The sequence below is a fragment of the Raphanus sativus genome, chromosome 3, assembly GCF_000801105.2.
Source record: "Raphanus sativus cultivar WK10039 chromosome 3, ASM80110v3, whole genome shotgun sequence".
NCBI lineage: Eukaryota > Viridiplantae > Streptophyta > Magnoliopsida > Brassicales > Brassicaceae > Raphanus > Raphanus sativus.
The window spans coordinates 12,020,364-12,030,454 of record NC_079513.1 but is presented as its reverse complement, the minus strand read 5'-3'; the positions used below and the strand labels follow the sequence as shown (position 1 = coordinate 12,030,454).

General features: G+C 33.8%; 2 protein-coding genes, 1 long non-coding RNA gene and 3 other non-coding genes across 6 annotated transcripts; 1 reads left to right on the top strand and 5 right to left on the bottom strand.

Annotated features, from left to right (window-relative positions):
• Nucleotides 1-1,427: 1,427 nt before the first annotated feature.
• LOC130510317 (small nucleolar RNA snoR135) lies at nucleotides 1,428-1,572 on the bottom strand. The gene has a single exon (XR_008943994.1). It is a non-coding gene; the product is annotated as a small nucleolar RNA snoR135 (small nucleolar RNA).
• A 27-nt stretch (nucleotides 1,573-1,599) lies between these two features.
• LOC130510325 (small nucleolar RNA snoR145) lies at nucleotides 1,600-1,742 on the bottom strand. Its single transcript, XR_008944002.1, has one exon. It is a non-coding gene; the product is annotated as a small nucleolar RNA snoR145 (small nucleolar RNA).
• Nucleotides 1,743-2,655: 913 nt separating this feature from the next.
• On the top strand, nucleotides 2,656-4,135 carry LOC130508980 (uncharacterized). Its single transcript, XR_008943132.1, has 3 exons — nucleotides 2,656-3,117; nucleotides 3,202-3,254; nucleotides 3,592-4,135. It is a non-coding gene; the product is annotated as an uncharacterized LOC130508980 (long non-coding RNA).
• A 440-nt stretch (nucleotides 4,136-4,575) lies between these two features.
• On the bottom strand, nucleotides 4,576-5,608 carry LOC108846535 (desiccation-related protein At2g46140-like). Its single transcript, XM_018619761.2, has 2 exons — nucleotides 5,358-5,608; nucleotides 4,576-4,940 (listed from the first exon to the last, which is right to left on the bottom strand). The coding sequence occupies exons 1-2, from the start codon at nucleotides 5,606-5,608 to the stop codon at nucleotides 4,691-4,693; spliced, it is 501 nt and encodes a 166-aa protein (XP_018475263.1). The 3' UTR covers nucleotides 4,576-4,690.
• Nucleotides 5,609-6,196: 588 nt separating this feature from the next.
• Nucleotides 6,197-7,729, bottom strand: LOC108844536 (uncharacterized). Its single transcript, XM_018617802.2, has 6 exons — nucleotides 7,483-7,729; nucleotides 7,343-7,408; nucleotides 7,077-7,151; nucleotides 6,865-6,994; nucleotides 6,666-6,791; nucleotides 6,197-6,554 (listed from the first exon to the last, which is right to left on the bottom strand). The coding sequence occupies exons 1-6, from the start codon at nucleotides 7,659-7,661 to the stop codon at nucleotides 6,411-6,413; spliced, it is 720 nt and encodes a 239-aa protein (XP_018473304.1). The 5' UTR covers nucleotides 7,662-7,729; the 3' UTR covers nucleotides 6,197-6,410.
• Nucleotides 7,730-7,822: 93 nt separating this feature from the next.
• Nucleotides 7,823-7,895, bottom strand: TRNAE-CUC (transfer RNA glutamic acid (anticodon CUC)). Its single transcript has one exon. It is a non-coding gene; the product is annotated as a tRNA-Glu (tRNA).
• Nucleotides 7,896-10,091: the final 2,196 nt, after the last annotated feature.

Genomic DNA, 10,091 nt, shown 5'->3' with positions numbered 1-10,091 from the left:
AAAATATAAGTAAAACTGATACCATATGGGTTATATAAATGAATTATCTTGTTTTCATAAAATTATATTAATTTAAATTATAGTTTAATTATTTTGACTAAAAAATTGTATAGGTAACTTTTGTAAAATTGGAATATGACATTCATAATATCCACCATTAATCTAAATATTCATGAATTATAATACTTTAAATATGACAATTTAAGTCAAATTGTATTACATAATAGATTATCCATCGGTTTAACCGGTTGTCGAGTCCAGTATTTTAGCACTTTTTTGCGGGTCTTATAGAACTTTTAAATAACAATTTTTCTTTTTAAAACCAAACCAAAATACATATAGGATCACCGGTTTTTTCGGTTTAACCGTGGGTCAGAGTCGAATTTCATAACACTAAATATAATGTTTCATTTGTAACATTTAAATATAGATACACAATTAAAAATACAAATTTATATCATATAAATTTGGTTTATTTCCAAAATATTCCACGCTTTCAAAGTTCGGGTCAATATCTAGTAAAATGATTAAAAGGTAAAATATGAATGCCAATTGATCCAAACTAAATTTAGATAATACGATACCACTTTATTTTTCTAAAACAATATATAATTCATTATAAAAAATACCAAAATATATTTACAAATTACAATAAATTGAACCAAATGCAATTAACAAAACTGATTTGGTTTTAAATATTTAAAATTCAAAAATATTTATGCAGATGGGAAAATCACCTAGTATTCTTTAGTAGACAAACGCATTAAAATGGGGATAACCAACAAGTTTTTTTTTTGAACTTGATAACCAACAAGTTAAATCAGAGAATTTGAATAAAAGCGGTACAGCTATACAACCTAGCAAATTAGAATCTTAACACGATACAGCAAAGCCGCCAGATAACAGCTCCGGATCAGAATTCTTCGTATTGCCAGATCGACTAATCCAGATAAGGAGCTAACAGCATCCAATTCGCCTTCTGACCACAGCCACAACTCTTAAATCTAGAAATTTCCAGGAGACGATTCTGATATGTTCTAAACTTCATGTTTAATTGGTAAGATTGAGAAATGGGTTTTTAAGTTTTGATTCTTATCATTTAGAATCTGGTCGACAAAGAATGTTGGAGGCTATCAATCTGAAGAGTACATCCTCAAATTGTATAGCCACCTCTTAACGCTCCTCCTATATCGTGATTCAGGGACACTTTATATAATCGATTTGTATAATCAATATTTTTCGTCAGTTCAGATATGATTATTTCAATCATAAAACATTGGAGCAAAGTTAACTAGTGATCAAAGTAAAATGTTCCCAACTTTCCACCAGTAGTTTCCGTTGAAATATAGAGATGTGTTAAAAAGTAGTTTCGTGATCAGTTACGGATTCCGACCAATCTAATGAAAAAAAATTGTATAAAGAAAACAAAATGTGGGGAAGATGATTGTTGAGCTTATTCAATAGAAAATATGAATCACAACTGCCCATCTGCCCCAAAATTGATTTTGCATGAGAAATCTTTCGTACAAAGCGCATTGTTAGCACTAAGCCGATACACACAATCCCTGCTTTCTCCAAAACTCAAAATATTAAAAACAAAACTATACACCAAGAACTCACGACAATCCAATAACAGATTGTCAACGATCTCTTGGAGAAACTCTATCTACGAAGGTTTGATAATATTGTTAGAGAAGCCTCATTCCATGAGTATACTCGCTTCCCTGCTGGGTCCTTCGCTTATCTCAATCAACCAATCAAACAAAACATCATCCCAAAATTTAATCGGAAATATAATAGAATTCAGGAATTGAAATCACAGATTCAGGCAATCTCCCCGATATATGAATATACGAAGGTAAACTTGGCTTGAATACGCATTGAATTAGAGCGTTTCACCCATAGGTCCCTCGTTATTAACTAAAAGTTCGATGCTCAGCGAATACGAACCATAATATAATCGGATTTCATCTCGCGAGAACGATATTCGCCCCACACGATCTATTAAACCATTCCGATATTAACTCTTCATTGCATCATTTGACACAGATCTAAACTAAAGAAGAAGAAAAGATTAACTAATTCGACTGCTAAGTAGAATTACAGAAACGGCTGGGTGGAAAAAGTCATAAACCCTAAAAAGCTGTGTGAGTTTAGAAATCTTTAGTTTAGTTTATATAGAGCGTGTATTAGGTAGGGCTAATGCGACAGTATCATAGCCGTTTGTTGGACTTATAAATCAACGGATGTTATAGGCCCATATTTATGATCTTTGACTTTTATTTTAAAGCCCATATTCGTACAATGAATATCGTATCATTGAGGTCTATTAACTGTTTACTAAACCCACCATTCCGACACAAGGACAAGGAGGATATCGGATGCAGTGACATTGAGTGACAATCTAGTTACATACACTGTTCCTCCTTTGTTATCTGCTCTTATTTAAACAAAAATATGGAGGGAAATGGGTCGGAGCTCACCTAAACTTTAAAGAGACATATTGACTACTCCGGAATTTCTAATGAAACCTACAACATGGTCTCACTTTTGCTGCCTAGCAGTATAATATATTTGCTCTCTAATCACAATTATTTTAGTTAGTAGTATTAGACCATCTGCAACAGGAGTCCGTCGAGTGTCTTTAGCGTTTTAACCTAGGCAAATTAGTTAAAATAATATTATTTAAACTAAATAACCTAAGGATCAATCCTTAACCAAGGGATTTAAGGATTTGATCCTTAGCACAGCTGGCAGCTTGAGATCCCCTTCTCTCTTCTCTCTCTTTTTCCTTCTCGTCACTTCCAAGATGTGTTCTTGCTCCTGTAAAGCTTCAGACTGTTGAGTTCCCTTGCTTCTGATCGAGTTCTTTGTTAATGGTCATCATTAATCATCATCATTGGCATTTGTTGACACTCCAAGTCTGCGTCTTTGTCCCTCTTTAACATCTGCTTCTGCACAGTCTCAAGTACCCATTTCACTACCTTCATAAAAGTTTTCATTTTTTTGATTTAGTGTTTTTGAAGATTCATAAAGCTAAAACCTTGTTTGATCCGATCCCTTTTTGACGGATGTGGAGAGACAGCTCTGGAAAAGTGAAAATTAAACCCAAAAAAGGTCAGTGTTGACCGTATTGCTTTTTTTGTAATAATACTTTTTGTTTCTGTAAGAAGAGAGATTGATTTTTGTTTCTGTAAGAAGAAGAGTTAGAGATGCAGGAGGCCTGTGCTAAAAGAGAATATCCAACCCATCAGGTTTTCGTGCTTATTTGATCGATTTTTTTTTGTATAACTATGCTTGCTTTCTGCATTGAATCTTCCCCAGCTCCTCCTCCTTTCATGTCTCTGTGTTCTTCAATTTTCTCCAGTTTTTTTATTTTTTAATACATATTGAAATTGATGTTTGTTGATGGGTTTCAACGTGGGATCATGTCTTTTGCTGTACAATTCTGAAAGAGTTCATTTTTATTGGTTTACAGCTCAATTTTTCTGCAAAAGTTTCTCTCTTTCTGATCCAAACTGTCAATTTTTAGTTTGATCGGATACATAGTTGTGATACTGATGTGAGATCATGTTGTGTTGCTTGCTGCAGATGGCATCATCATGCTAATATGATTAGATTGAGTGTCTGGTGGGGACTAAGTTTTAAGTGGCGAAGCTGTCATCATAGTTCCTAATGGGGGTGAGGTACTTGCAGTTCTCCGTCGCATCAACAGCTCTGAGCTTTGCGGGGCTTCAAGTCTGGACAGAGCTGTCTCTGGATAGACTTAGAGCAGATGTGAACAACTAGGTACTCTCTGAGATCTTTCTGTATTAGAGCATAACGAAAACATTGCTTGCTGAGAGGAGACAAGGCGATGCAGCTTCTTGAGAGTGGCTTGAAAGTGAAGTAACACTGGCTGCTTTGGATTTGGATTTTGAGGAGATTAATCTTGGAATCAAGTAAGCGTTGTGATAAGGTCATTCTTTGCATCAAACACTGGTTGATGATGGCTCTCTGATTTTTCGTTAAAGGATATTATTATGTTGCATACAGAGTGTGTCATACTCTGTTATCAGACACTCTGTGGAGCTGTTACAATTGGCAACTGATATGGAGAATATAGGTTGGATCATTTATTTGTGAATATAAGGATTCCTCAATGAATCCACCATTGGACTCATTTTTTTATTTAAAGTCTTTGACTATTCAATTAAAATGAAATATAGTAAAATAATAGCTAAGGATTACTTAGTGGAATCCACCATTGTGGATGGTCTTACTAGTATCTTTTTAAAAATATATAACCATGGACAAAAGTTCACACTTAACACTAACCCTTCGAAATTGTGGAACCGGATGGTCATTTTGGTTATTTGTTTGATGACAACTAAAAAGTATATATCTTCTGGACTCAGGAGCCTAATGCTAAATGATACTTCCTTTTGTTGTCACTATTCAAACTCTTGATCTTCAAAGTCAGGTATTATTGCATATTGGCATTTGTAGTTTTATTCTATGCACGAGACTAGTTAAAATCATAAACAACACCATGCAAACACACATAACCAACAAATATCCTTAACAATCCAAATAATAAAAATAAATAAAAAGAAATGCAGAATTGATAATCTCCGAATCGCCTATGTTTGTGGATCGGATCGTACGTTATTGAACATTAGATGATAATTAAGACAACCCATAATTGAAATTAAAAGAAGTCGCGAAGGGAAGGGAGCTTGATCTCGCCCTGAGTAGAGACAGGAATGGTAATGTCACCAACAACAGGAATGTCGAAGGTTAGTCCAATGTCAAGTTGATAGTCAATGTCCCAGTCCGAGCCAATGTCCTTCATTAAACTAACCGCTATGCTATAAGCCACCTTAACCGGTACGTCCAAAACCGTTGTATTGTTCCCAACCAACGAACCCGGATCCGGTATTGTCCCCGACGCTATCGTCCTACCCAACCACGAAAATTATTAATTAGCATGTTATGAACCTACACGACGTGCCTAACGTCCCACAACAAATTACTGGTATGCACATGTTATAATCTAAGCTATTTATTTATGTAATATACAAACCTGAGACGATATATCATTTCGAGAACGTGGTATTAGTATTATGTTAACATGTGTAAGATACTAAGATATAAACGTTATGGATTCAATATTAATAGCTGTCAGATATCATCAAATGAATAGGTGCACATGAATAACTAAACTTAAAAAAAAAACTAAACTAAGCTATTATAATTTTCCAAAAAAAAAAGAACCTCTCAGTATTATATAAAATTGGTATTACGCTAGGTCATGTACATCAAACGGTTCATAAACAATTGCAACAAAAAGAGAGAAAAAGGTCAGAAGAGGAAACCTTGTGGCACTCTTGAGGACGTAAGAGATCTGGCAAATAGGGATCGTCTGAGAGTAAGGATTCTTCACCGAGACCTTGGCGTGATAGTCTACACCTTGACGTGTCACTCCCTTAAAGTCCACGTTGTCCACGGTGGCTTCCGGTGTCGGAACACTAGCTAGCTTCTCCGCAAAGAAACCTTTGGCTTTGTCCAACAAGCCTGAAATCATTGACCCATTTTCTTCTACCTCCTTTTGCTCTGCTGATGCCATTCTCTCTATATATCTTTTTTTGATGTTCCGATTTGTTATTTTGTTATTTTGAAATGATCAGATCTCTCTTATATTTTCTTCTCTCGCTAATCCATATTTATTGGTTAACTAGTAGTTTGTGGCTTACACTACATCACGACTTTTTCGCCTCTACTTTTATCGCGTCTATTTAAGGATACTGGTTACAAAACAAAGATCATCACTCCATGAACCTTACTTTATACCATGTGAAGGAAAAAAATATATTGTGTGGATTTTGACTGGTAAATAAGTTGCAATACAGTTGACACGCAATACATAGATAAAAACTCATGAAGTTAAAGAACTAATATTAAACCCGAAACAAAATGATGTTTGATTCGGTTACCAGACAATGTTGTGTATATAATCATTTGGTATTCATTTCATTCAGTGATCCAGATTACAGTTGATTTTTCTTTTTGGTTATATCGATTAATAATGTTTTATAATCAAATTGAGTTTGAGACTCGAGACTTGATGACGAATATGAATATGATTACAAGGCTGTTTTTTTTATGCATTGTACGCACTATATATGATTATGTGAAGCTAGAGAGAGGAACTGCATTTGGTGTTTAGGGTTTGCATAAGCTCCACGTAAACCTCACTTAACACATGTGACTACAAAACAAGAGACATGGTTTGGTAAAAGTTACAAAGACCTTCACACACCATATGTAATGTCTTCAAAAGTTTTTCAATGTTCCTCCCTAATCAGAACCACAAGGAAAAGAGAAAGGTAAAAAAGGGGTTTTATTTTGTGGTGAGTGAGACTAGTCTCTCAGCTAATGATCATCTTGTTGAAGAAATCAGCTTGCTCAGGGAAGAACTCCAAAAGCTCATCTTTGGTTACCCACACAAAATCCTCGCAGTTACTGATGTTGTACTTCGATGCTGCTACTACACTGCATTTGAAGAAGAACCTCTACAACAACAACAACAACAAAAGAAGGGAAGGTTCAAAAGAATCCATCAGATTAAGTAACCGATGAGTCTTTGAATGCTTTCTTAATCTCAGAAAGATTTGTTGTTTAACCTTGTAAGATGGCAAATCAGGTGTTTCTTCAGAAGGTTGAATAGCCATGTGAGCCATTGGAGCATTCCCAACAAAGTAAGTGTGAGTTAAGTCTCCCAAGACTCCCTTCAAAGCAGATTCAGCGCACTGCAAAACACCAAAATTTTACATAACAATAAACACTAGAATAAGGGAAGGGGAGATAAAGCATCATCATCACCTTGCGAAGAGTAGGCTCAGAATCGTAGACTTTTTCAGGGAAATGCCAGACAGGTTTGTCACTAGTAGCTCCAAACGGCTTGCCGAAGATGAGTAGATACAACTTCTTGTCAAGAGCTCTATATAATGACCTGTAATCGCAAGCAGTAAGCGAAAGAGGAAGAAGAAGAAGACAAGTCCCATGTCGTTTTAATAATAAAAAAAAAAACTTACTTCCTATCGTTATTCTTGTCAGCCTCTGTGATTCTGGGAGCAGGCACATAGTCCATTTGATATTCACCCTTGGCTCTGTTATTCACACATCCCAAAGATCAACCAAAGATTAATTGGGTTGACCAGATGACACAAAGTTAAGAAACCGTTGACCAGATGACACAAAGTTAAGAAACCGTTGACCAGATTTATGCATTCCGGATACATTACATAATGATCTCTCAACAAAAAATTAAAACTATCAAAGTGATAAGAAGTGACTTAACCTGTTCTTAGCAATGTCCAAGAACTCATCAGGGTATCTACGACGAAACTGCTGTTGCCAATTGAATCTGCAATTACATAAAACAAAATGATGTAGCTCCTGAAACCAAAGGTGAGAAACAGAAGGAGAGATGGCTTTTACTTGAACTCCTGAAAGGCGTAGACGGCAGGATCTGGTTTGGGAATCACAACGCGTAATCTCTCGAAAAGCACCGAAGCTACGATCTTTTCTGAGGAGCTCGTGCAATAATACCCTCGAAGCTTGCTGCTCTCCTCCAAGAGAGGCTTAACCAGTGACCGACAAGATCTCATCCTCTGCATTTTCTCTCTCTAATCTCAAAAAAAAAAAGGAGTCGACTTTGACAGAAACAGAGACAAAACGCCGGCTTGAGGGTTTTTCCTTTTCCCTCTGGTATTGTATAATTCTTGGTTTACTGAACCATAATCCGGTTTGCTATTCAAAAAAAATTAAAAAACAATTTCTCCGTTGCCGGGACTCGAACCCGGGTCTCTCGGGTGAGAGCCGAGTATCCTGACCAGCTAGACTACAACGGATTTTGATTGTACTCTAACTCTGTTGATTTTGAACATATAATCAATTTCATGAACATGTAACTCAACATATGTGACTATAGATACATATGCGTGGATTTGTGAACATACATGTACTATGTTGGAAAAAAATGTGAACGAAAAATCATTGAACATATCAGTGGTCATTATTTGAAAACAATATGGATAAACCATTTAGTATTTGTCCATATAGACACATATATGTGAGTTTTTGATATGGATTTCTCTAAAAATTGTTTAAAGTTCTACATTTTCATACCTATTCGATGGTTTATGTTTTTCTGTTTTATTTTTTTCGTAGTCTCTTGTAGGTCAAAGCTCTCAGTGACATCACCTGACTTTTTTTTTTTTTATTAAAACATCCAAGGATGCCTTGACATCACCTAACTTTTAAATGCGAGGTTCTTTTTCGGTGGACATAACCACATGAACGAGTTATTGTGGAAAACTTTATGAATTTTAGTGTCTTCAAATCATCTTAAATCTCTCTACTTATCTCCGTTATATGTTCAATAGTGATGTTTAGTTTTAAATCCCAAATCCAAATTATAAATATGTATCTAAAGTCTGATGAAATGTCTAAAACACATAAGTATACATTTAACATTGAACATATGGATTTTAGCAGAAAAAGAAACATTGAACATATGGACATATAGTATATGGAGAATGGAAAATAGATAATAGTATGCTAAAAGCAGAACATGCACAATGTGATATTTACAAATATAACTTATCAATTGTTTTCTGAATTAATCATAAAATACATCAGTAGCTTTCAAATCTTGTATATACCATATATACATGTAGTCAAGAACGTTCATTATTTTTATTGTTTATGTGGATAATATAAAAATCTTGCATATACCTCAAATTATTAACAAAAATAAGAATAAACATTTTTTGAACTAAGGGAAAAATAAGAATAAACATCAAATAAACATTTTGTGTATACTTAGATTTTTTTTTTTTATTAAACTTTCAAGGCAAAGAACTATAAACAATAAGAACTAACAAAACAAAAATAAAAAGGAATATACCAGTAGGAATCCGAAGTAAACTAACACATCTATTTTGCATATAGATGACTAAATTTTTTTTTTATATAAAACTTCATATTTATTTCTGGAATAGATGAATCTCAAAGGAGATATTCTTCGTATTAATCCAAAACACCACATTTCAGAGTGAGTTGAAAACGGTTGACATTCTCTTTTTATTACTCCAGTAGGAGTCACCGAGATAAGACAACTCTCTATTTTGCTCTATTGATAATAATAGGGTCAAAGAAATTACCGTTCGATAGAACTTCATGCTGCCTTTCGAAGTAACCATAAATTTCAGCAAGAACTCCATCACCATAAAATGAAGAACTATAAACGATTGAAGCCGGTAAGATCCGTTGCCACTATCCGCAATAGATCTGTCAATTACCTTTTCTAAACAGCTCAATGGAACCAAAAATTTTGTATTTCCAAACCCATTGGAAGAAATATATAAAAGACCAATAATTTTTTTTACCAGATTCAAAATAAATTGACAATCAAACAGTGACCGGAAACAAAGCAAATTAAAAAGAAAAAAGAAAAACAAAACGAATTAAACAAGCCGATGTCGGAGCTGAAAAATTCAGGATTAAGAATTTAGTGTATTTAAGATTTAAAAATATTTAAAATTACAAGTTTATAATCCAGGATTAAGAATTTAGTGTATTTAAGATTTATTGTTTAACGTTTAGTTTAGGGTTTATGATTAATCTAAAGGTTTAGGGTTTTTAGGGCTTATGATTTAGGGTTTAGTTTATCTTAAGTTTAGGATTAAATGTTTAGTATTTTTAAGATTTAGTGTTTATATGTTTTTTAGTGTTTAGAATTTATCAAAGATTTAAGATTTACTCAAAAGTATAGGATTTAATGTTTAAGATTTAAGATTTAGTATTTTAGTTTTAGGATTTAGTGTTCTGGCGACGGTATTAAAAATATATTTTCTAAAAAATTGGCAACTACTATTTTTTATTTACTTTTATCTTTTTATTTTAAAATTATAATACAGAAAGAAAGACAAGTATTATGTTTTTTTTCAAAAGATATATTGAATATAAAATAATAAAATTCTATCGTTGGTGAACCTAGAAGTTAATAGTAATAAAGATCTCCACATATACGATATATTTATACG

Coding starts and splice junctions, on each gene's coding strand:
- LOC108846535 (XM_018619761.2), bottom strand. CDS start 5,608: ATGGCATCAGCAGAGCAAAAGGAGGTAGAAGAAAATGGGTCAATGATT. Junction 4,941..5,357: donor GTCCTCAAGAGTGCCACAAG/GTTTCCTCTTCT, acceptor GTGGTTGGGTAG/GACGATAGCGTCGGGGACAA.
- LOC108844536 (XM_018617802.2), bottom strand. CDS start 7,661: ATGCAGAGGATGAGATCTTGTCGGTCACTGGTTAAGCCTCTCTTGGAG. Junction 7,409..7,482: donor TACGCCTTTCAGGAGTTCAA/GTAAAAGCCATC, acceptor ATGTAATTGCAG/ATTCAATTGGCAACAGCAGT. Junction 6,995..7,076: donor GACAAGAATAACGATAGGAA/GTAAGTTTTTTT, acceptor TTGCGATTACAG/GTCATTATATAGAGCTCTTG.